This window comes from Sturnira hondurensis, unplaced genomic scaffold (genome assembly GCF_014824575.4).
Source record: "Sturnira hondurensis isolate 20B ecotype Veracruz unplaced genomic scaffold, ASM1482457v3 Scaffold0017436, whole genome shotgun sequence".
Classification (NCBI taxonomy): domain Eukaryota; kingdom Metazoa; phylum Chordata; class Mammalia; order Chiroptera; family Phyllostomidae; genus Sturnira; species Sturnira hondurensis.
Window position 1 is genome coordinate 4423192 of NW_028090067.1, and position 26818 is coordinate 4450009.

General features: G+C 41.8%; 1 protein-coding gene across 2 annotated transcripts; it reads right to left on the bottom strand.

Moving 5' to 3' along the window:
- LTA4H (leukotriene A4 hydrolase) lies at nt 1-26818 on the bottom strand. Of its 2 annotated transcripts, XM_037068185.1 has the most exons (19): nt 26530-26815; nt 21543-21673; nt 19927-20047; nt 17595-17663; nt 16481-16585; nt 15448-15500; nt 13041-13113; nt 12633-12773; nt 11515-11538; nt 11023-11093; nt 10462-10573; nt 9771-9915; nt 8736-8839; nt 8244-8314; nt 5630-5684; nt 4683-4778; nt 1885-1967; nt 1126-1230; nt 1-274 (listed from the first exon to the last, which is right to left on the bottom strand). In XM_037068185.1, exons 1-19 carry the CDS (start codon nt 26686-26688, stop codon nt 157-159), a joined length of 1836 nt encoding a protein of 611 aa, XP_036924080.1. In that variant the 5' UTR covers nt 26689-26815; the 3' UTR covers nt 1-156. The 2 variants fall into 2 exon arrangements, with proteins under 2 accessions (XP_036924080.1, XP_036924081.1); XM_037068186.1 differs by lacking the exon at nt 1885-1967 and having other exon boundaries at nt 26530-26818.

A 26818-nucleotide genomic window follows, 5' to 3' on the forward strand; every position in this document is an offset into this window, starting at 1 on the left:
GAAGGTAGTTCAGCTTTATTACCAAAAGCACTGATAAAATGATAAAAAGCCAAAAGTAAAAGACATTTTTAGTTTTAATATGAGCTGAAGTTTTACATTTCTTTATTAATTCAACATAAAAAAGAGACATGTCTGAGAGGAATGGTGGGCAGGCCCTCACTCCACTTGCAGGTCCTTGCCCACCAGCATGGCGGTCACAGGGTGCATGCCGGCTCTGTGCTCTCGGTAGGTGCGGATGGCTAGGTCACGGGACTTGTCAAAGGCAGCGAGGTCCCTGCACAAGAAAAAGACAACGAATAACGACGTGTCTGGTTGTGTTGGAAAATTTCATTATACTTGTGAAGGAAACGAAAAGCAAACAGATTAATCATGGACATTTATGTCATGATTTATCTTTTTTCTAGAATTCCTGCCAAATCCATAGTCAAAATCACTGAGATAATGTTTTAATGTATCTTGTAGGCAAAATGCAACTTTTTCCTTTACAAAGCATTCCTTTATGTCAAGCAACCTACTCTTTTACCTCACTGCAATACCTGAATCAAAAAAATTGGCTCAATCCTTCTTCAGACAGTCTTGTCCATGCCTACTCGCCAATTATCTGTTACTTGCTTTTAAAGATCTTTCTGTGTCTATAAGATCGTTTTTGGTTTATGTACTTTTCATTAGTGTCTAACCCTATTTGGCCCGTAGGAGGTAAACCATATATAATGCTTCTAAAAAAACTAATTAGCCCTGGCTGGTTCACAAGCCTTCGAACCAAAGAATCATGGTTCGATTCCCAGTCAAGGCACATGCCTGGGTTGCAGGCCAGTTCCCAGTAGGGGATACAAAAGAGGCAAGCATACACTGACATTTCTGTCCCTCTCTCCTTCCATTCCCCTCTAAAGATCAATAAATAAAATCTAAAAGAAACCCAAAAAACCCTAAATTATCTCAAATTTTAAATATTTACAAGTCTTAATTCCTATGCAAGGATTATATCTATAATCTTTAACAAACTTTATGTGTTATTTCTAGATTGCATTTTACACAGTGTTTTAGCAACAACAAAAACATCTGCTTAAGATTTTTTTCTTCCCCATCCTTACATAAATGCAAAACACAGTTTGAGTTGATTCTTACTTGAATAAGGGTCGCGTAAACTTCATTCTTCCTTGTTCAGTCACCATTTTCAGAGCCAAAGGAATCGCCTCCTCCCATTTCGACTGAATGCAGAGCCGTAACCATCTGAAAGGAGGGTTTTTAGGGGATGTGAGGTGGGAAAGGAGAAGAGGCAGGATGTGACGGGTACACAGGAAAATAATTTTTGTAATGATGAATCGTCCTATTATGGTTACATTGTACACCACTTTATATTACGTCTTTATTCGAGAATCTCAAATACCTACATGTACAATGTAATAATAGGAGAAGAGAAGGAAGAGGAATTTGTTCTTCAAAAAGATCATATGTTTTAAAAGGTCTGCAGTAACGAGGTGCTCGTGTACCTAGTATATGAATTTCTGAAGGAATTAAACTTTGGGTTAAGCCTCACACTACCAATTTAAATAAAGACCAACTACATGAGAATCGGGCACTTCTAACTATTTCCACATCAGAGTCAATTTGGCTAGTTGTGGAAGAACGTCTATTTACCATTGAATCCTCAATCCTGATCTTTTTTTAAAGGTGAGAGCTTAAAACAAATTCTAATAAAAAGATTAATACTATCATCTTATAGGTATTGCAACTGTTCCTTAAAAAAAAAACACACTGTAATCATTTATACGGGAGCAATGAATTTGACTAGGATTTCTCAAGACTCATACTCTGCTTTCCCTTAATCCACCCTTGAAACTAGGTTTCTACTTTCTTCCACAGAGACAAGTTAAAATGATGTACCTGAATCGTATTTCAGAATTGCTAATGGCATTGAAGTTGTACACCTCTTGCATTCGCTTTATGTGCCCCAATGGAAGAGGTGCCTAAGAGCAAAATAAAAAAGTATCATTTCAACAGGATTCCTTGGAAGAAAGGAGCTGGAGAGAAATTCTTAGCCAGATTAAAATCCTAAATATTGTATGATATAAAAGTAAGTTAGATAAAAATAAAAGAAACAAATGCACTCTAAAATAAGTTTTGTGCAAACTTATTCTGCGTAAGGATGTTCTACTGGGAACAGGTAATTTAATTTGTGAGGTTCACAGAGAATAAAAAAAGAATTATATACCAAAAGCTCCTCAGGCTCTTTGGCATATATAAACATCAATTTTCAGATTCTTTCCATAGTCTTTCAAGTTCTTCCTTATACCTTACATAGTTTAAATTTATTCCACTTTCCAGATTAAATCATAGTTTCTTAATTTTTTCCTCATGAATTCCCCCCAGCACTGTCTTTGTATATTTCCTCTGAAATCCCTTTGAAATTACCTAGAGTCCTGCAAAATAGCAGTGTTTAAACTTTTATATTACAGACCTGCCAGAATCTGATAAATAATATGGATCCTTTCTTTAGGAAAAAATGCATTTACCATATAAGCACAAACTTGAATTGTATCGATACAGGTTCATAAACTTCCTGTGCCCATCTTTTAACTCAGGCTAACAGGGAGAATGCCTCTGGGTGGAGAAAAGCAAGGAGAGTTCAGTTTGGACAAGCAGAGTCTGAGGTGCCAGTGAAGTGCAGGCTGAACTGCCACCAGGTCACGGTCATCGTCTTCTCCAGCCTCGACCCCACCTTACAAAACTCACTAACCATCTCTGCTCTTACTGCCTGCCAGACCCTTCCCAAATTACTCAGTTTCAACTGAACTGTGAGTGCAGCCTGGAAGGTCAGCTGGTTAGGGCCCTCCTAGGCTCCCTCAGGCCCCCATTCCCACTGCCCGCTCGTCCCATTGTGTTCTTTCTTCCCGGTGCCCGGCCACCCAGCAGAGCCACAGACATCTGTACTGGAAGTGGTTCTCCGAGGCCCCTGCTGCCTTACAACCCTATTCCTCGTCTCGCATCAGTTCCACAGGAAGTTCCAAGTCTCCTCCATCCCTCTCAAGGTCCGCAGGCCTGAGAGCTCTGCCAGGTAACAGTGCAGACCCAGTCGCGTTCTCCCTCTCTAAACGCAGCACCTCCCTTCGGTTTCACATCTCCTTTTAATTACCTGGGCCTGGAACCTCGAAATCTGCTTGAATGCTTCCCTGCTAACATCCAGTCAGTCACAAAACCCTACGCTTTCATACCGTGTGACGTCCCTCTCACCTGTCCGGTTCTTCCCCTTCCCACCAGGCCCACTCTCATGTCCTGTCCTCCTGTGAGCCTCCCGCAAACAGTCACCACCATCACCACCGCCCATCACCACCGGCATTCCTCCTGCCAATACGGCCTTCACGTCACCATCAAAGTAATTTTCATAACCACCATTCATCAAGTGATTCTCTTGCGAAAAATGTTAAATCCTTGCCCGAGACAGTGTGGCTCAGTTGGTTGGAGCACTGTCTTGTAAACTGAGAGGTCATGGGTTCAATTCCCGGTCAGGGCACATGTCTGGGTTGTGGGTTCGGTTCCTAGTCAGGGAGCACCTGAGAGGCAACCAATCGATGTCTCCCACTCACATTGCTGTTTATCTCCCTCCCTTCCCCTCTCTCTAAAAAGCATCTCCTCCAGTGAGAATTAAAAATAATAAAAATAAATAAATAAGGTTCTTAAAAAAAAGTTAAATCCTTTCCTAGAGACTAGAATAAAATCTAAAATGCTTAGCATTCATGACATGCTCCATCAGACCTTACCAGTGCCATCTGCATTAACTCCTCCACCAGAGCTCCCCTCGACCCTGTAACCCTGGATCCACCTGCCACTCACTGCCTCCCTCCCTGACACTCACTGCCTCCCTCCCCGCCACTCACTGCCTCCCCCACCACACACACTCACTGGCTTCCCTCCCCGACACTCACTGCTCCCTCCCCGCCACTCACTGCCTCCCCCACCACACACACTCACTGGCTTCCCTCCCCGACACTCACTGCCCCCTCCCGGACACTCACTGCCCCCTCCCCGACACTCACTGCCCCCCACCCCACCACTCACTGCCCCCTCCCCGACACTCACTGCTCCCTCCAACTTGAACTCCTCCCTCTGTGCTGAAACCACCCTGCTCAAGGCCAGCCCTGCTCCCCCCAAATCCTTCCTTGATTACTGCAGTTGGGAGTCCTTCTTCCTAATTAAGTTTTTCTCAAATGGTAACTAAAATATACCTCCTTTTATTGCTAAATTTTGCATGAGTGACCTCTCTTACTAGGTTATATATTATGTATTTCTTATATATACTTTCATATTAAGCATATTACTAAACATAGTATGCATTCAAGAGATGTTCTTAAGTNAAATCTTTCCTTGATTACCACAGTTGGGAGTCCTTCTTCCTAATTAAGTTTTTCTCAAATGGTAACTAAAATATACCTCCTTTTATTGCTAAATTTTGCATGAGTGACCTCTCTTACTAGGTTATATATTATGTATTTCTTATATATACTTTCATATTAAGCATATTACTAAACATAGTATGCATTCAAGAGATGTTCTTAAGTAAATGAATGAACTTTGTCCTTTTTTCTATTAGTTTCCATGGTAACATTATTTTCCCAAGTTGGGTTCAACCTAGATGCTGTGTCTTATGTCCACTCTAACTTCCAACGTTTTGAGCTGGAACTTACTTTCTGAAGCATCTGTGCTAAAAATTCATTCAGCTGATGAGACGAGAGATCTTTCAGGTCCGCTGAGTTGAATGAGTTTAAATCATCTTCTTTGGCCTAAAAGAAATGTTACCTGGTTATTTCCATTCACGTACAATTTAATATTTACTGGTTCATTTGACATAAAAGTAAACATTAAGAAAAAGGCATAAATACAATAAACAATAAATTTAAGCTTTTGCTACTACCCTATTTCTGAGATTGCATCACTATATCTATGACTCCTAAAATCTATATTACTTTAAAAAATTAGACTATTAATAGTAAGAATGGGGAAACTTTTTGCATCCTTCATACCATTCACGCCAATCTGTCTTTTATTACGGGGATCTCAGCGAACAACTCAGAGGGTAGAGGAAAAATTAGTCTTCCTCCCATACAAGAATTATCCCTAAATTTTCCATGAAGGAATTATCCCAGGTTTGTGCTCAGTGCGGCTTCTCTAAGGGCTATGTCTCAGTGCGCACATGAAGAAGCTGCCCTTTAGGAAGTCTCAGAGAGATGGACAATAACCCGACAGAGCCCAAGTGCCTCCACCCTCCCCTCACGGTCAGCACGAGCAGCCACCCAAAATCATATTAGATTTACCTGTATGTGTAACAGCTTAAAATGACTTATGAGGAAAACAGAAGATGCAGATATTTTTGTGTACTTTTTTAAAGAGTTAAAAAGAAGCAAATAAAATCCAAAGCAACATTATCAACATGTACTTGTTTCTCCCCTTCAACTTGATACACTGGGAGATGATATAGTATCATATCACTTTGGACCAACTTGACTTACAAACAGCCTTTCCAAATACAGGAGTTTATGAGAGAAGTACCCACCACCTCTGGCTGCACCACCTTCATGCATAGAGACATATTTGCACAGTTCAAATAGGAGTCAAAAGTCACACAGTTACTCACCGTAATCCATCTTTGACTTAAGGCAATACAAGCATTTGTCAGAGTCATGTCGTAACTGCAAAGATGAATAAATATTAGAGATTAAATTTATAAAAATGAATATGCTTCTGCATAAACACAATTTATAGAACATATTTAAATTTCAAAGTTATTTTTAAATAAAGATAAAGAACTCCAGAGTGCCAGAAACACGAAATCTTCCACCTGACTTACATATTACTGGCGTCATTTAATAACTCGGAAATCTAAGTGCACACCAAATTAATGAAACTCCTGAGTATTCTTTGGAGAGAATGCCAAACATCTCAGCAGGTCATACACTTAAGTAGTCAAGGTTGAAGGAGCCGGGCCTCCACTGAGCACGGTTAGTGTTTACTGTACAGCAAGGGCAGTTCTGGGCACTCGGGACCACAGATGAACCACGGAGTCCTCACTCTCGTGGGTCTCACATTCTGTTGTACTAACCATCCAGCCATCCAGTAAGTCTGCGGGCACTTAGGGGANAAGATTTTTATTTATTTGCCTTAGATGGGAAGAGAAGGAGAGAGGGAGAGAAATATCAATGTATGGTTGCCTCTGCCCCTTAAGGACACACAATGTATTGTGTGTCCCCTGCCAGGAACTGGCCTGCAACCCAGGCATGTGCCCTGACTGGGAATTGAACCGTGATCGTGTGGTTCACAGGCCCGCACTCAATCCACTGAGCTACACCAGCCAGGGCCTCAAAGTTATTTTTAAATAAAGATAAAGAACTCCAGAGTGCCAGAAACATGAAATCTTCCACCTGACTTACATATTACTGGCGTCATTTAGTAACTCAGAAATCTAAGTGCACACCAAATTAATGAAACTCCTGAGTATTCTTTGGAGAGAATGCCAAACATCTCAGCAGGTCATACACTTAAGTAGTCAAGGTTGAAGGAGCCGGGCCTCCACTGAGCACGGTTAGTGTTTACTGTACAGCAAGGGCAGTTCTGGGCACTCGGGACCACAGATGAACCACGGAGTCCTCACTCTCGTGGGTCTCACATTCTGTTGTACTAACCATCCAGCCATCCAGTAAGTCTGCGGGCACTTAGGGGACAGGCACGGTCCTAACCACTGGGGAAGTACTGGTATCGCAGAAAACCCTGGGCAGACTCAGAAACAATGTGGTAATTTTGTTTCTCATTTAAAAAAAAAAGTGGAAATAACGAACTCTGCCTATTAAACCAAGCAAGTTGTACTAAGATTTGTGTGTTCTCACCTTAGAAAACAAATCATGTTTTCCAACAATGGAAGAGACTGTGTAATGTGTGCATAATTCTTGCAAACCACTGTCCTCTTCGTCCATAAACGTGTGAAATGTTTCTACTAGAGAACAGAGGGGCACCTGGCCTGCGGGCCTAAATCAGGCGAGTTCTGATGAGAAGTTCCCACGGAACCTGCTTCCAGAGAGCTTGTGCTCCGGGGAGACAATAAAAGGGTCACAGCAGTGACCTTCTCGGAGTCAGCTGCCAATTTATCTTCATGAAACATCAGCTGTGGACTTTATATAAACCCTTGGGTTGGTCCCCAAGACCAAATGGTATCACAGATCCTGGGTTACTCAGGCAGTAAATAAACCACCTTCAACTAGAATGTTATTTATTTCAAAAGGAACGAAAGGAGAGTAAAAAACCTTCGGCTGGTATGTTTCTTGGTGCCCTGAAATTTTCCTCCTTTGTAATGAAAAGAACAAGGTAGGGCTTAGCCCAAGAAGGGAAGCAACGCTCGTTCATGGTAAGGTCCTAAGAAAAGTAATGAGCAAAACCAGACACATACGCCCTGCTCCCACGGTGCTTCAAAGCAGTAAAGGAGAAAGACATTAACAATCACACAGATAAATGCAAAACTGTGGCAACAGTGGCAACAGCCATGAAGAGGCAATACAGAGCACAAGAAGCCCCAACACAGGAGACTTGACCTGGGCAGAGCGGTCAAGAAATGCTTCCAAGAGATGCACGATGGAGCACTTCGTGCGCTGACTGGAGTGAACTGGCCAGAGTACTCTGCGTGAAAGGGACAGCATTCCAGGCCAGAACAGATTGGTCTGCGTCCTCACGTGACTTGTGGAAAACGCGGGTACGAGTGTCTGACTGAGGAAGGTGCTTAGTTTAAAAGGCTCTATGTTGGAGGGGTTGAGCAACCAGGGTTTGTACCTCAGCTCCTATTTCTTACCTGCCGTGTAACCTTGGGCGAGACACTTTACCTAGCTAAGCCTCATTGGCCTCTTCTGGAAATGAGAATAACAACTTCTAACACTGTTATAATGATTAACATAATATTTAGATTTTTCTTACTGCAAATGTTTTCAAGGGCAGGGCAATATCTTACTCTTCCATCTCTCACCATCCTTGCACAAAAAGGAAGCACTAAATAATTATGTGCAATGAACTAAGCTGATTTATATTTAAATATCCTGGAAATCGTTCTTTTGACCGCAGGTTTAAGGTTCCAACACCTAAGAACTTTCCTCTCAACACTAACTAGCAGCAGCTTCAGGAAGGCAGACGGCACTCTCAGGAATTCTGAGGAGTCTGGGACAGAGGAGAATAAGAAAGAAACCGCGAACAGAGGGGGGTGGGGTACTGACTTGGGTTTCACAGGAGGCATTCCGGGGGAGTAGAGCCAGGCATTCCAGTCCACTTGATTGAGAATATCGACCTGTCAGCAGTCAGAACATCGGTTTTCTACAGAACAATCTTTTCTATTGGGAAAAAAAAACTAAAACAGACTTTTAGGTCTTTAAATCTATAATTTTGTCTATATGGACATACCAAGATAATTTCTAAGTCTCTTTTCTAAAATAAATTTATAGTAATAGTGTTCTGTTAAATAATTAAAATATGAAACGCACATACAAAAAATAAAATTTTAAAACACTATTGCAGATCTCTCTGAAATAAGATAATTCCACACACTAGCTCATGTTATTGAGATCATATTTTAAATAGAAAAAAATACCATGAAAGATTGAGTCTTAAATTCTAGACCAATACTACTATTAAGTAATTCAGATCGGCCTAACAAATAGCCATTAAAGATATACTGGACATAAAAAATAAAAGAGCGCTTAATAGCCAACCTTATCTTTAAAGTGAGAATACAGGAAATCCTTCCAGTCATCAGTGGTTATGCTCTTGTAGGAAAATTTCTCAACATAAGCCTTTAAGAATCCTAGGAAAATCTCTAAGAGTGAAAAAAAAAACTATTAATGAAAAGGTAATTACTAAACTTTTTTTTGGTGTTTGGCACTGTACTGTTAACCAAACCATCCAGAGAAGAGGGAAGCCAATGAGGACTGTAAGTGTAAAAGAATGTTTGAAAAAAGAAGGTGGGACTTTAAGTTGGGACTTGAAGAATGTATGGAATTTGGTGGGAGGGAGAAGAGAAATTACAGGTGAGGGTTCGCACAATGAGGACACAGAAAAGGAATACACATCATGAGTTCTAAAAGCAACCACCCTGGTATGACCAGAAAGGAGAAAAAAGAGATCAAATGAGAATAACGAGGTATTCTCAGAGGGGGGCCCAGACGGGGAAGGGCTTTCGAAGCCAACCAGCAGAGAAGGCCTAAGCCACAGGGGCAGCTACGCAGCCTCAGCACACCTACAGGATGTGATGCTACGGTGGCGTCAAGATACACGGAAGGATACGTATGAAATACTGCAGTGAGGAGATGTAGCGTGGTGTGTAGTATGAGTCCTTTCTGTAACTAAAATAATGACACACATTTATTTGCCAGTTGGTTCATTTACACCTAGAAGAAGATCTGGAGCCACGTGCGCCAAGCGGCCGACAGTGATGTTACGTCCGCAGAGTGGAAAGGGCCTGAGGGACTCTCCCTTCTCACTCATAGAAACTACACCACACTCTTTCTTTTCAATGAATATATACAATTTTCCTAATTTTTACAAAACTGGGGAGTTTTTTTCAATTCAAGCAGCACAATTTTGAAATCAGTGCTTATTCAAGGTTTTAAGGAGGTAATGATACAGATTTCTTTAACAACTACATACAAAAGGAACTGGAAGAATAAAATGGAGCAAAAACAACAGTTAAACATTCTTCCTTACTCTTCACATTATTTTAAAAAAATCAGAAAATGCCAAGGACGTACCTGGTCCTCCCAGAAGTTGCTCAAGATGAAAGAGCAGAGCAAAGCCCTTTTCATAGGGAACCGAAGAATACGCCACATCCGGGTCTACGTTCGTCAGATCGACCACGAGTTTGGTGAAAGGATGTGTGTCCCCAAAAGTCTTTATCTGCAAAACACAAAATTAGATGAATGTTCACATATGAAGACAGTTACCACCTGCAAATGAGCTAACGGGGGAGGCTCACTTCCACCAGTGGTACAACTTCAGGGAAGGCTAGAACATACCCAACCTAGAGACTGGAAACTGTAGGATATGTTAGCGTAGATTTCTGGAAGTGTATTAGTGGTATTTCTTGCCCAATAATAAGCTTTATTCTTGTAAAAGACTAGAAAAATGTTTCAATGCCTGGTCAGCAAATTCAGCTTTCAGAAACGGCCCTTAAAAGTGACATGAATACACCAAATAAAACTGAAACAGCGTAACTGACCATTTTAATTGCGAAGACCCGTTGAGGTCGCGCGTGTCATGAACACATCGAGGGAGGGCTCAACAGAACATTTCACCGGCACCTGCTTGATGCTCCACGGCGGTGAAAATTATTTTCTTGCTGTTACTTAGGAACGATGCTTTTCAAACTCAAATTTCTGAACACCTATAGAGCTTTGGATCGGTAACACTGTCAGATTGCTTTCAAAAGTGCGGCCCCCTTACCGAATTCTGCAGTTCGCCCCATCCTCCCAGAGCGTGAAAATGTCGGAACTTTTCCCCGAACAACCGTCCACAAATGTGGCGTTCCAAGTACACAGTATGTCCTTCATTTAACCTAAAAATATTATTTTTAAATGAAAATAAAAACAGTGACATAGCTGAGAAGAAAAGGCATTATAATCAACAAGTTATTTTCTTTTTGGCTCTTCTTCAATGTAAAGCATGACCACCCCAGTCTAGTCAGGCTGCCTAGGCGGCTTCTGGAACTCGGTCCGGAACAATGGGAGGCCCGGCCAAGCAGAGGGCGGCAGGGAAAACTAAGCAAAGGTTCTGGTTTTATGTGTCCACGTGTGACGTTCCCAGGAACTAAATAACAGGTACGAACTGAAGGCCTCCGTTCTACCTAATGCTGTGACAGTGTTACAGAATTAAGACAAAGAAAATCTACCAAAGAGATGGCATTGAAGAAAAACAAGATATACATACAAAACAATTTGGAGTGGCAGGAAATGAAATAAATCAACAACAAGAACCAAAGAAAGAAATAGTTATAATATTTCTCACCAAAAGTGATCCCAAGTTTTGTTGGTCACTAGGTTTCCTGTCCAGCTGTGAGATATTTCATGTGCAATAACCTAGAGGAAACGGTGGACACAACTGTGGTGAAGCTGACTTCCTTATTCTAAAATAACTCAATTATTAAGCATTCTAGTTCTTTCTTTCTACTCCAGTTGTTCATTTTTTTTAACATTTAGCTAAGAGGTTCACTCAGTTCAGCAATTTTTTAAATTTAGCTCATTTAAAAAATATTAAACAGATATGTCACTTCATTAAAATATTTAATAACCATACGAAGAGATAAAACTATAAAATGTGTCTGTTCAATCTAATGGTTACTATAATAATGTCTTACAACAAATCTCAGCTTTTCTTTTATAACCATATCTTCAACATAATGCAATGGGTGTTTTAAATTTGATTGACTTAACACTTCATGAGGTATGAAGTATATGTAAATGTTAATAAGTGTTTATAAATAATAAATGTTTAACTTACATTAGAAAGTGACTTGTCACCTGCCTAAAAAACAAGAAAATCACCTTAGTACTTCAGTAATCAAATTACAGACCACGTGTACATCTAAGAGACCACCTATATCTGACGTATTCGGGCATTAACTGTTCACTGTACTTCTGCATGGCTCTCCAAAGAGTCCAGAGAGACATGTATTAAGAAATGAAACAAACAATGGAGGACTAAAACACAACATATTTCTTGACAAGAATTACACCTGAAAAAACAGCATAGTTCTTTCTCTCCTAATAATCTAGAGAATTCTTCCAATACCCGCAGGGCCAGTGGACTTGTCTCTAACTCCTGGGAAACATTTTTCCCACTTCATTTTTTGTATCTGCTCTTATTTACCCTTATTTACCTTCTTTCTCTCTCTTACTCACAATACATATGTTTAAAGTTTATAGTGTCTCCTATGATGTATTTATTTCACTTATTTAATTGCTAATCCCACTCACTTGTTCTGGGAAGGATCTGAGGCACCTTACAAGGCGTGTAAAAGAGAGCCATCTACTGTGGCCTAATGCTTTCCTAACCATGGTAAGGTGAGGCCTGTTTTTTTTAAACCAGCACCTGTATGATGCCAAGTGTACATGGTGTAGTTTCTTTGTCTGGATACAAATAATTCATCAATGGATCATTGTTACATAGCTCCCCACCCCCTAATATCCCCAAACAACTTACACAAAATATTCTTTTCTCCCAAATGGCCAAATTAATCGTGAGATAACAATAACCGCAGGAAACAATAAAATTAGACACAAGGGTTATATAAATAAAAAATTTTTAAAAATTATCAGGAGCCCTGGCTGGTATAGCTCAGTGGATTGAGCGCGGGCCTTCGAACCACACAATCGCGGTACGATTCCCAGTCAGGGCACATGCCTGGGTTGCAGGCCAGTTCCCAGCGGGGGACATATGAGAGGCAACCACACATTGATATTTCTCTCCTTCTCTCCTTCCCTTCCCCTCTAAAGATAAATAAATAAAATATTAAAGAAAAACAGTTTTAAAAAAAATTATCAGGAGCCTAAGGTTCTTCATAGCTAGGTTTGTATTTGAGGAGAACGCAATTTCAAATGAAAACTATTTACACTTACCAGCAGAGTGGGGGTTACAAAGGTGAGGCAAGGGTTCTCCATGCCGCCGTACGGGAAGGATGGCGGCAGGACCAATAGGTCATACTGCCCCCAAACATACGGGCCTCCCAGATCTTCTGCGATTTTAAGCATAGATTCAGTCTGGAAAATTAATGCATATACATTTGTATGCCTTCACCATTACCGTCATAAACTCTTAAAGGTATACTCTGCTTTCTATGAAGGTTATGAGTTAATGATGCTTATTTTAAATGAAAACAATGCAAAAAATGTAGCAGATGCAAAGTCACATAAAATAAGATGTATTTCATTCTTTTACCACATCACTTAACTCCATCGCATTTCATACTCAAATGCTTAAAACAACTGTCCACCACAATTATTAAGAAGGGCAACTACATGACCAACCTCTGAAAATTCGTAAGCTGACTTTTCCACCTGCTCTTTCTCGGACCATACCAATGTTCTTGGGCCAATTTGCCTGCAAAATTAAAAAGCCTAATAAAACAGAAATTCAAGTTACCTAGTTCTAGGACAGATATTTAAAGTACTGCACACGAATCCTTAGAGTAAGAGTGTGATTTACCATGTGCTTAGGGGCAGGGCTGAGGTTCAGTGTCCTCTCTGAGACACCAGCCTGCAGTTGCCTACTCAGCAACTGCCCTGCAGCTGTATGAGGGGACACAGACTGGGCTGAATGAAAACTGGGACCCAGTACCCTCACCAAAGGTTAGTTTACAGGCTCTGGGGAGGAATGTGCGACCTAGTTTTCTCCCTCAGGCTCATGACTGTAGAAACCCTGTCAAGGCTCAGTAAGAGATGACTCCAGGATGGGGTAGATGTCAGCTCTGTGATGCACTTAAAGGCTGAACATAAAAGGAACATAAAAGAAACAAACCGAAGGGAAGAAAATCCTGTCACGTGCCGCCATGTGGATGAACTTTGAGGACATCATGCTAAGTGAAACAAGCCAGTTATAAAAGGACAAACGCTCTCTGATTCGTTCCACTTAGGAGATACTTCAAGTACTCAAATTCACAGAAACAGAAAGCAGAATGGCGGTTACTAGGGGCCAGGGGAGCCAGGAGTGGGGAGTTGTTTAAAGGGAATTGAGTTTCCGTTTTGCAAGATGAAAAGCCCTGGAGATCTGTTTCACCACAAGGTGAATATAGTTAGTACCACCAAACCGCGCACTTAAAAATGGTTAAGGTGATACATATCCTTTTCCAAACCATAAAAAAGGGAGAAACTAATACAACTATGTACCACTTATGCAGAGCTTAAACTCAAAACAAATTTCATGTAGCACAAACCCCTAAGCAACAAGACCTGCCTTGGTACCCTGCCCCAGAGAGACAGTGAACCACAGGGCAGTGCTTCTCAAGCTTTACTGTGCACGCAAGTAACCCGGGGAGCTTGTTAAAATACAAACTCTGATTTAGTAGGTCTGGGATGGGGCCCAAGAGCTTGCCTTGCTCACCAACACCCAGGTGAGGCCAACGCTGCTGGTCTGCAGACCACACTGAGCAGCAGCGTTAGCCGGCGCTATACGACACAGATTTAATGAAATGTGAGCGATGTGTGTCATTTGAAATTGCGTAGTGGCCACATTTTTTAAAAAAGCAAAATAAAACAGAAAATTCATTTTAATATGTTTTGTTTAAGCCAATATATCCAAAATATTCTTGCAGCCTGTAATCAACATAAAAATGACAAAGGAAACATTTTTTTTCTGTCCCAGGCCTTCAGAAAGCCAGTGTGCATTTTACATTTACAGCGCCTCTCACGCCTGGTGTGGTTGGCAGCTCCCACGCGCTGCTGCACGGGAGAGCGAGCGCAGGCCCACGCCATGTGAGGTCACAGAACCTGGGCTTCTTTGTGTCCTGGCCCTGATGTTGCCTGGCTGTGTGACTCTAAGCCAGTCACTACAACTCACCAAGCATCGGTTTCTTCACTAGTAAAATGGAAAAAAATAATTGTATCTACTATACAGAGATGTGAGACTTCAGTGGGATAATGCTTTGCAGTTGGTCCAAAATAAGACCTTTACAGCTGTCAGTTGCTATGATAGTTATTACAAGTAGCACTTAGTCAGTGCCTCCCACAGGCCAGGAACCTTACTTATGGTAGGTCTGTTAATCTCCACAAACATCCTTTGAAATCCACATTATTATTTCTAACGTTTAGGTGGAAAAAAGTGAAACTCAAAGAGGTGAGTGACCCAAGATGTAGCTAGTAACTGTGGAGCTGGGATCAGAACCTGCGTTTTTGCCTGACATCTCTATTACGTCCATATTTCTGGCAATTTAGAGAAAGTGATTACTACAGACATGCTTATTTTTGTTGTTTAGAAATAAGAACAAAAAATTTCAGAAGAAAGGGCACTCTGTATACTGGTAAAATTTTAGTAAAATACCTTTTATTTCTCTAATATTTACAGGCTTCCATCTATTTTACGCCTCATTTGTTTCCCATATCCACCTTCTGTGGGAGCAAAGGAAGGTGTAAGTTTGCTGATGACACGGAGGCCATGAGAAGTGACAGGTTCAAGCTCACTGCAGAACCCAGATCGCTAACGAAAGGTAAGAGCATGTCCATTCTATACTATTTGGAAAACTTAGGCAGTCAGTGACCAGTAGACTTTTTCATTTAAAATTAATTTGTTACATTTTATGATTAGATGGCAATTTTTCTAGAACTGTCAGCTTGACATCTTGAAAAACACACAAACGATCCACCAATTAATCCCAAACAAACGTTAGCACGCCTAAGGTTTGAGCTCTCCATAAGTCTCCAAATGCGCCCGAAAGCTCACCTGCTTTCTAAGGCTCCAACCACCAAAGCAATCAAGTAGCAGGGGATCGGGACCTGAAGGGGACAAGCAAGACACGCCACGTGCTCGAATTAGTGCTCGGAAGGGCTACAGAGTAAGACGATTCACATTCAAACAGTATGTATGGGGTACTTTCCTGTTGTACTTCTCAAACAGTTCTCCTTTTTAAGGGATCAAATAGTTCAAAACCGTGATGGGAAACATTTCACAACATCTGTTTCTCTTTTATTCCACTAGAAAAGAAAGCTTCTGAAATGCGAAAGACATGACATAGCAGCACAGGGTACGTGTCAAGCATCTCTCAAAAATCAACCTCTGAGAAGGCAACTGCACCTTTCTCCTAGATCTTTGGGAATTTTGTATCTTGACTTAAATTTTTTTTTTAAAAAATTCACTTTTCTAAACCACTCCCTGTGTATTTAAAAGACATACAAAATAATCCAGAAGTTAGAGGATGCCGAGGTTATGGGAGCTCGGAATCTCAGAAGTTGCAGTGGGAGCGAAATTGTCCACTGTGGCTCAAACACCAGTTATGTTAAGGAGGCTCTCTCTCTCTCTCTCTCTCTCTCTCTCTCTCACACACACACACACACACACACACACACACACACACTTCATTAAAGGCCAAAGACACAAGCCAGCTTACCAGCCACACAGGAATTTTAACCTAAATGACTGCAACAGAGTGCTTTTCTGGCCTACAACAGCTCTTCCACTTGCGCACACTCAACACCCACACACCACACTCTGGCACACGGGGGGCAGAAAGTATAGCTTCACCAACTGGGACGAGGAAAATCAGGAGGTGGCCTGCCCCCCACTACACCTACCCAGCAACCTCTTTCTTCAGTACAACACTGTAGAAGGAAATATTTTTAAAGCACAAAGAAAAAAGAAACGAAGAAAACAAAAAACAGCTGAAATGTTTCAAAAGCAAATTTGCTCTCTGGATGGGTAAAAGCTATTTGTAGTTCAACTACCAACTAATACAAAAATCTGGACCATAAAAACTTACTTTTTGTCTGAATCTGTATATTTTCCTGCTCGGATCTTCGGGGTCAGGTGCTTCCCCATCACGAATGGCACTCATAAGTGCTACCAGTTCTTTAGGGACAGACACCTAATGGAGAAGTCATTTCCGGTGATAAGTAAAAGGGTCTCTGTTTCTTGAACTACTTCTGTGAAATGACCCTTTCTCCCCCTTCATGACTAACAGACTGTGGACCCGATAAGTTCATATGTATCTGTTTGGTAAAGAGAATTCGCAATATGTAAAACTGGCATCTTTAAAAGTAAACATGAGCTATCTAGCCAATCATCCATCCATATTTAGAGCATTTCACAGAAAGTAAATTAAAACATTAAAACCCCAGCTCTGCCCCTTACTAACTGCCTGGACTTGGGCAAATAACCTCCCTGAGCCTCAGTTTCTGCATCAGATGAGGGTGACACTTTGCAGGTTGCTGCAGGGAATAAACGCTGTGCTTGAAGGGCCCAGCACCGTGCCTGGCACTGAGGGCCCCTCCCGGCCCCGCCCCCCCCACACCTAAAACAGGTTTAAAAGGGTCCTACATTCACCTGTAGGGCAGAGAATACAGTTTTGAACACTTCTATATTTAAAAGATACACCTGGACTTACAAATAGAAGAACTTTTTAAAAGTCACGATATCAGAAACTAAAAATTATTGCCAAAAACTGTGAGGCATTTTTGTCTGAAAACTTGTATGGAAAAGATCTTTCTGGCACAAACTATGTGGTCACTTAAATGTGCACCCTAGTTCCATGACCCTAAAGGTGTTACTTCTAGTGAATGGCAGAATCAGGACCGTCCTCTGAACATTAATGATCTGGCAAGCATCCAGGCTATTGAGCACCCATTTTATTTTTCTTGCCTGGTGTCGTACTTAAAGCTGTCACCGTGGCAGGCACAGATGGGAAGCTACGGAACCCAGTGCTCCATCGACCATGGATCTTAGAAGTAAAAGCATTCAGGAAATAACTAGGCCACGCTCAATTTAATTAGTGGAATATCTCTAGCTATAAAAACTCAATTATTATCTCTGCTTATCATTTATACCACATTCCCTTATAGGGACCATTGCATGCAGTAAATATCTGGGATTCTTACCTCCGCACTGTAGGTTAATTTCACAGAAGGAGTGTCCTGGCAAGGAAGAATTGCTCGGCAGTGGATGGCCTAGGAGGGGGAGAAAGAAAAAGAAACAGCTTTTTCCCTTTCTTATAACCCAAGTCACTAAAAAAATCATCACAACTGCAGCACTGCTCTTAGACACGCTGTTTTTAGGAATAAAAATACATCTCCCATTTCTTGGGGTCTTTTAAAGTAGCAAAAATCAATTTGTATGTTTAAAATAGCTGACTTTTCCCTTTGAAATGCATGGTCAGGGCCCGCATTTTGGCTGAAAGATGGAGCAGTGTTAAGCAGTGTGTCTCACTCTGAGCTCTGAGTAATGGCAGTGCCCAGTGAGAAGCTGTTAGGAACTCTGGAGAAAAAGGGCTACTTGGTGAAGGAAGCGTGGGAACTGTGGCATGCCACATCCTACTTTGGGCAGTCACTAGAAACCTTGGTCTCCTGAAGGCTCTGACAAGACCTACAAGAAAGAAACCTGTTCCAGTTCTCACACTTACTGCAACATGAAACCCATTTTTCACTGGTTAGTTGTTAACATCTAATGGGAAGCCAGTGTTCTGAGAAACACAGCTTGGGGAATGTTGCTAGAGTCTCGATGGTTCCATCTTGTAACAAATTTTGAGAGTAAAACCTGGGAACTGAAAAGGAGGGAGAGCAAACAGTCTCTCTCAATACCCCATGTGTAGAGTGTTTCTCTGCTTCCACACCCACCTGTCACAAACACTGGCCCCATCCAGGAGGATGGCCAGAGCACCTACAATTTTACACCTTGGCCTGTTTACAACTAAGTCTGTATCTACCGCTGGTGAGCAAAGGAACCCCAGCCCCACTGAAAGCCTGCTGAGCCTAGGGGATGCTGATACGTCTCTCCCTGAAGTTGCTGTAATTCCTAGACTGACCTGATGTCACCCCAACTCCATTAAAACCCCCAAACTTCAGCCCTTGGCACTTCAGACCTAGTCGATCCTCCAAAGATATGAGATCCCAAACGACCTCTAGATGGGTTGCGTAGAACTGGAATAACCACACGTCTCTCCCAACACGAGGTTCCGGGACCACGCCTTGAGCACTCCCCCGCCAGTGCCCGGCGGTTTTTATCTGTGTTTCACTAGAAAAGGCCACACCTAGGCCAATGTGCACAGAGCAATTGTGAGCAAATTCATCAAACAGAATCATGTAGACATGCTTCTCATCAACTGCAGTAATTTCTGAATTTAACTAAAATCTCTTTCCTTGATGTCAAAAACTCTTGCCAATGAGAAATAGAATAAGACAGTCAAAATTCACATTCTTGTGGCTCATGAATCTTGCATTTCCTGTCAGGCTGCGGGCATTCTGTGAGAATTCCTGAGCATCAGATATCACTAAGAGAGTGCACAACCTGTACGTTCTTGCCCAGAGCATTCCATCTCCGCCAGATTACTGCACTAAGGATTTCTTAGATTAAAAAGACATTAAAATTGGCAATAGAAAGTAAACATGTCTAATTTGTGTGCCAACACTATTTCCCTTTTTTATGGACTTGCATTCAAATTTGAGCCTACCATAGTATCTGCCACACAGGAATATTAAAAGAATTAAAATATGTACAGTATCTAACAATGCTTAGAAATATAGTAAATGGTTCATGAAGTGAGTTCCTTTCATTGTCTACTATTTGATTGCTAACAAAATTAGTTTATTTTTTCCTTCAGAAGAGTTTGACAGTTACTATCTTTGTGTTACACTGTAACACTTTATATCTAGTGGTTCTTTATTCTTTGATTCTACACAGTAGTTTAAAGCATGTTGTTTTAAAGCCACATTTAATATATACGTTGGAAAATGTGTAAGAAAACCCCAGAATGTCTGTACACCAAACTCAGCGGTGGTAACTTCTGGGTAATGGGGCCTGGACAGAATTAGGAAATCTGACCTTACATTTTCTACTTCTTTATTGTCAGCAATGTCTATAAGCGGTACACGTTTTGCTTTATTCATGTTTTCCTTTCATTTTATGACCACTTATTACATGTACACTCTACGACAAGTTCTATGCCCAGTACCGGGGAGAATACTATAAATATGACCTAGCTAGTCCAATGTAGGTAAACAAACACGTTTTCAAATTAAAGGAAGTTTCTTTTTAAAAGAAATATGTAAACATATTAACAGTGAGCGATAGAAATAAAAATGTTATTCTTACAATGTAAGATAAATTAAAATGCTATCTTAGGGAAGGCCCACGGATCTGTCCATGAGAGCCCAGTCCACTTCGCTTCCTTCCCCTTCCCAAGAGGGGGGTGACAAACCACTCCGACCCTCTCACCTGGCACTGGCTGAAGAGATACGGGTGCTTCTTCCCAGAGGTCTGTTCAGGCGTGAGCCACTGAAGAGCAGACGATTGTGGAGACGTCTCAAAAGAAATTTCTATAACGACTTCTTGATTTCTATATAAAACAAACCACTATATTGGTACAGTATCATTCAATCTAAAATTTGAATTCATAAGACAAACACTGAATAATATAAATAGAATTTTATGAGGCCTTGTTACTGATTGAGACTAAGCTCTAGAAATGTCACCTCCTAGATGGGTAAGTTCGCCTCCCAAGTTCCTATCTGATGCGACCGTGGTCCTTTTCCTCTCGTCGTGCTCACCGCTCATGTAGACGGAACAGGGACTGAGATTGGTTAAGTACCCTACTGTGTGTCATATGCTTTGTGTGTGTGTGTGTGACACCTTGTAATCTTGTGTGATAGTGCAAAAGAGGAAGAAATAATTTTGGAGCTTCAACGACCACCGCAGTGGGTGCCAGCGTCTCCCTCAGAAGGGCACAGGTGTGCCGTTACTGGACAAGGTGAGTCACGAAGCTGAGAATAAGCTTTTAGAAACTTTTAGAGTGATTTCTGTTTATTGAATCTAGCAATAAACATATGTGCTTGTATTTAATTGCTCCTTCCTTGTATTTCATTTCTATCGCATTTTACACCAGTATCAGCCCGTGATGGATCGGAAATAGCAAACACTGATCCTCCCCCTCCCTGCCCCCTTCCCCCAATAGTTTGAGCAGCTGATGATGGGGTAACAGCAAGACAGCACTAGAGACCGCAGCGGCGCTTACGCGCGTGCCTCCCAACTCTGCCCCCTACTGGCGCTTTGAACTCGGGCAAATTATTTGACATCCCTACGCCACTGTTCCTGCACTGGTCGAATGGGGTTAATTATATCCACCTCACAAATTATGTGGGGATTTCCTTTCTTTTTCTTAAATGGAAAGAGGAGGCACGGGCATGGCCACTGAAAGGCGAGTTAGATCATCCTTCTCCGCCAATGATTTCCTACCCTTTTCACTTCTCCAATATATCAGTAACTGGCAGATACTCCCAATGTGACACTTCTGGCTGCCACTTTCTTGAATAAGTTACTTTATTTCTCTGAGTTTCCCTCTCCTCATGTGTAAAATGCAGGTCATATCCCAGGGGGTTACTGTAAGGATTAGGTAAAAGATTGCGAAAGCACCGATCTCAAGATTGTTCCGTAGATATGGTTCTCTGTCATTGTTATAATTCCATTAATAAAAGTGGCCGGCCTCTTGGGAAAAGGTGAAAAATATGCAGCTCGTAAAAGCTTCCTAGGTGACCCTTAAATGCCTCCTTCAGGTGGCATGCTCCCACTACCACCTTTTACTACATATTAGTAAAATGATGAGTAAAAAAGTAAGTTATCAAAAGTCCTATTCTTGACTACTTCCTACAAAAAATTTCCTTAGTATCCAAAGAACGTATCTTTCACTATAAACCTCAATCTGACTAACAGAGCAGTAGACATAGTGTACCAGTTACTACATACACTCAAACTAAAAACAGAAAACAAAAAAATGTTTAAATAACTAAAAATACATCCCCCCAATAGTTAGCGATAAAAGAGGACGACATTCGTACTTGCTCAGAGCAATAGGAAGAGAGATTTCCAATGGCGATCCTTTGTAACTCTGACTTTCTCCAAGAGTATATTTGACTTCTTGCCCATTGATGACCACTTTTCCTATTGTGAGGTCCTTTGTATCCAAAATCTAGAGTTAAATTAATATTTTAAAATGGTAAGAACATAGCTTTCTACACAGGAGAAAACAAATATTAGAAGTAGGTTAACTGCAATGATTACAGAGTAGAACCAGCTACTTAAGGGAAGTAAGACCCAGAATGAAATTTCAGGAATTAAGAGTCAAAATTTTAGCACATGACCCATCTTTCGGGACCCGAAGTTCCTGAAAATTTTGGGGTTCCAAGAGCTGCACTTAGACCGATAAGTAAGTCCGGAATAGTCAGACAACTTTCAGGCTTTTAGTAAAAGTCAAACTTAAATTAAAATGTTTTTGCTTCTATCTCCTAAAACTTCTCTGCTATGAAAAAATTACTCCAGGTGTCCAATCCACAGCTCCCGGGCCACATGCCGCCCGGGATGGCAATGAATGCAGCCATCACAAAATTGTAAATTTACTTAAAACCACTTCTTTGCTCATCAGTTTTTGTTAGTGTTTATGTATTTAATGTGTGGCCCAAGACAAGTCATCTTCTTCCAGTGTGGTCCAGAAATGGCAAAAAGTTGGACACCCCTGAATAACTTAAGTTTCTTTCATCATGACTCGGTGTATCTTACCACGCTTCTTCCTAGAATTAATACAGTCCAGTTCCTGTGCACTTTCATACACCCCAAAATTAAAACAAACCTTGATACCTGTTATGCAAATAAACAGACTGTAATTGCTGCTGCTGTATATCTAGAAAAGGCCCAACTAGGGACTACAACACCGAGCCGGTGACCTAGAGGACTGAGCGGACACAGCTACCTGCCGTGGCCGACTAAGGACAACCGCTTTGGGCAGAAAGGAAGTGGCAGCAAATCGGAGTATTTTTCCATCCCAATAATCCCTTTTCTGAGCCCTAGACCTCATACCCTCTCATTGTCTCTCAGCTAAGTTCTTGTCCTGGAATCTTTCATCTTCCCATGTCACGTGACTGTTTCCAAACAACCTAAGCAAGCCTCCCATATTATTTTTTAAAACTTCCCTTGATCTTTCTGCTACTCCAGTAACTATTCATTTTTCTCGTTCTTTCTCAAACTCCAAGGGCAGTCTATGGCTGCTATGTCCACTTCCTCAACAATCTCTTCTCCCTTCCCCCTCTTCAATCTGGCTTTTGTCTCCCCTGCTAGTTGGTGATGGGCAGTCCTTCTCATTGACAGGTCTTTTATGTTCAATAACCTTGACCTCTGTCTCATCACAGTCCTTCTGGACCACATAATCTGTTGGAAGTCTTTTCCTTGGCTTCCTTGATTTTATCCCATAAATGGTTCTACTCGTCTTTTTCCTCCCTCTCCTTCCTAACTCCTAAATATGACCATGTTCCAATGCCCCAGCCTCAATCCTTAGGTTTTCTTACCCTATTATTCATTTCCTACCCCAGTCATACCCACATTGTCAACTAATATCACTGTGCTGATGGATGACTACCATCTGTTCCTACAGTTGTACCCCTTCTCTGGGGCCACAGCTGGAGGCCTCTAATTATTTGTTCAACAGTTCCTTGGGAAAGACTGCCTTCAAAAGCCTCCTAAAAATTCTAAAATTGAAGCCACGATTATGTCCCCTACATCAGCTTTCTTCCCTGATTTCTCTGTTCTGTTCTGTTCATGGAACTCAAGGCACGTAACATTGGAAACATTCAAATACTCCACAATAGATCCCACTTCCCAATCCCACATAACCAATTAACAAGTTTTTCTAACAAGTTCTCACACTTTCTTTTCTTCCCTTCTACCGCCACCCTAGGTCTGGCCCTGGCCCTGCCTTAGAGCTGCCTATAGTCAGATTTCGCCACAGTTGTTCTATGTCAGTCTCATTGCTTCTCCTATTCTTATCCTCTCTTTCTGTAAATTCTTTTCTTTCTTTATGGAGTTGAGAAAGAGAGAGAGAGAGAGAGCGCGGAAAGGACACACAGAGAGAAAGATCAATTTGTTGTTCCACTTATTTATGCATTTATTGGTTACCTGACCAGGGATTGAACCTACAACCTTGGCATATCGAGATAATGCTCCAACCACCTGACACCTGAGCTAGCCAGCCAGGGCCTACATTCTCTTTTTTAAATCTTATACTATATACGCTGTTTTAAACAGTCTCAAATTCTTTCTGCAACAAAGCAGAGCTTAAATAAGAAAGTGTTACGCCTCATTATGCCTCTAGTTACATTTCTACCTGTTATTTGCAAGGTGCTGTAATTAAACAAACAAAACACAAGGGGTTATGCATTAAAATCAAAACCAAAAAAACACCTTGATTTGATTACCAGCTCAGCCATTTACTTAGTGAAGACCAGAGGATTTCCAGTCAGAAAGATGTGTGTTCAATTCCTGTCTTCTGCCTCTTAACTAGCATACGATCTTGGCCAAGACACTGAAACCTCTTCTGAGCCACCGACTGAAAGAACACCTAAAAACTGAAAACTTCAATGAAAGAAACAAATGCTTGAAAGTTATCACAAATTAGTACTAAACTTCAATGCAAATCACAAAACACTTCAAAAGGGTTTTTAGGAAAGCTGGGAATCAGTCTGTTAGAGCTCCTTCAGCATTCCTCAGCACCAGGGACTCCAAGGACAGGAGATGAAAAGAACACACGAGGTCCCCACTCAGCACTGGCACTGGCTCTGGTCCACCGCTGATGGTGACTGATGGCGAGGTCTGATGCCACCCAACCTTCAAGATGCCATCTGCACAACTGTGAGGGCAGCCATGATAAGCTTTCTAATTGAACTCATCCATTAATTCATCCCACTTTTGAGTGTTCCTTACACGCACAGAGACATGAAACTCCATCCCCACCTTTAAGAGGGTCCATAATCTAGGGGAGGAGAGAAGCAACCTAACTGCAAATAAAGAAAACCAAATTCTAGGTCTAGACTGTTGCTATAAATAAGCAAACAATTATAAACAGACATCACTATACTACAACTAACCTTCCTTGTAATAATATCTAACTTAATTATGATTCTATTTAGTGAATGAGAGCCTAGCTCTCATTCACTAAATAGACATGCCAAAACAGAAATCATAATTTAAAAATCTTTTTTTTCCAGATTTGGGGAATGTAAAGACAATGGGCAGAATTTTAGATTGGGATTCTTTTCAAAATTGAGTCCTCCTGACTCTTGCTTACTCGTGGAGCACAGGTCAAGTTTTATTTTTCACAAAAGAGATAGAGGGCAAGGTCATGGTAAGCAGTGATAGGATATCTGAACTCCCTTCTTTTAATAAAAGTAGAGATTGCATTGAACCAGGACTTCAGTCCTGCCAACCCTTCCTAGGAAAAGCTGCCTGCAATTAAAAGATGGCATTGTGCTTCAAGAAGACCAAAGTGTAACCTACAAGGAAATAGTTACCTTCCTGCTTATAATACTTTTATTTTCTTCTTTACGATACTTTTGGTGACCACATATCAATACACAGGGGAGCTGACCTATTTTTCAAATCAAAATGAGTATAGTAAAATGTTAACAGACAAAGGCTAAGAAAGTTATGTGCTATATTAGTTCCTATTAATGAACTCAAAATACAGGCCTATTACACCAACAGGAAATAGGCATGAAAACCACAAATTCTTACCTAAACTTACAGGGGTGTCTAACCTTTTGGCATCTCTGAGCCACACTAGAAGAAGAAAACTTGTCTTGGGTCACACATTACACAACACTAAAGAAAACTGATGAGGAAACAAAGAAGTTTTAAGTAAATTGACGATTTCGTGTTGGGCCACATTCACAGCCATCCTGGGCTGCATGTGGCCAATGGGTGGGGGTTGGACACTCCTGCCAGATAATACCACACACTACCTTATGCAAAATACAGTTTCTTGACCCTCTTATTTCTAAAATTCTCACCTATGAAATTTTCCAGGTGAAAGGTACAATGCAAATACTACCAGACAATTTGAGTGAGAACACTGAAAACAGGTTATGTACAGATAAAATAATTTAATAAAATTCCATAAATCTAAACAAGTTTTTCATCATTCAAGTAGCTGGAGAGCTTGTAGACGTACATCTTTTCAAAGAAGTATAATCGTAACTTGCTCTTTGGAACCTACAACTAATATATTAAATTGAGACATCCTTAAAAAGCTTGAATGGCCCACACGTTCTTAAGTTGTTAGAAGAGAACAGTGGCATGAATCAAAGGTAGGAAGGACCATGACCCCGGAGAAAAAGGGATGCTTTGGGAGTTAGCAGAGAACACAAGTATCAAAGCAAGGCAAAGAGAGGGGTCTGGTGCTAGGAATCCTAAGAGGTTTGGGAACGACTGGCAGTGAGACTGAGGGAAGTATCCTGCAGACCTAAGGGTTGAAATAAAGGTGCCTGGGAGGGAAGAGTGGGATCAGGCAATGGGAAGATGTAAGTCTGACATTCAGATGAGAGTGTGGGAAAGGTGCCCTGGGGACTGGAAAAACTCTGGGGCCCGAGGAGGGAGTTCTGGGTTCCAAACAGAGGAAATGGGGAAGCCACAGGGGAAATTCGGGCTGGGAACTAGGATTATGAGGGTGCGAAGATTGGTGCTAAAACGAAATCTGAGCGCTGGGTGAGGAACCCCGCGTGAATGTGGCACCAGAATGGGCCCAGGGGCTGGAGGGAGGAGAAACTGGAGGGAGGAGATACGTAAGGAGGGAAAGGATGTGAACAGGAGAGTGGGGATGGGAAGGGGCACAACAGAGGGAGGGGATGTTGAAGGAGAGGACGCTGAGTAATGAGAGGGGGCTAAGGAAGAGCACCAGGGAAGCGCGGAGGGCGGGGGCGCAGGGCTGGGAAGGGGCCGCAGTGGGGTGAGGGGACGAGAGGCGGGTGGCCGGGGAGAGGCGGGCACCGTGTCCCACCGTACCAGGCTGCGCAGATTGTCCTCCTGAGACTGGACCGTGAGCGTGGCGGTCCCAGTCAGCGCCCGGCGAGTGAAGTCAACGCTGCAGTGCAGGTGCAGATGCTTGGTTCGGCAGACGGATTCCGGAGAGGCCAAAGAGCACGAATCTACCACCTCTGGCATGGCTCTGGGGAGTTCCGCAGCACACGATCAGTACCCCAACAATCAGCGGCTGGACACCTAGACTGAGAGGAAGAGGTGAAAGCGGGAGGTTAAGAACAGGAGGAGGAACCCGCTGCGCCTGCCGGGAAAG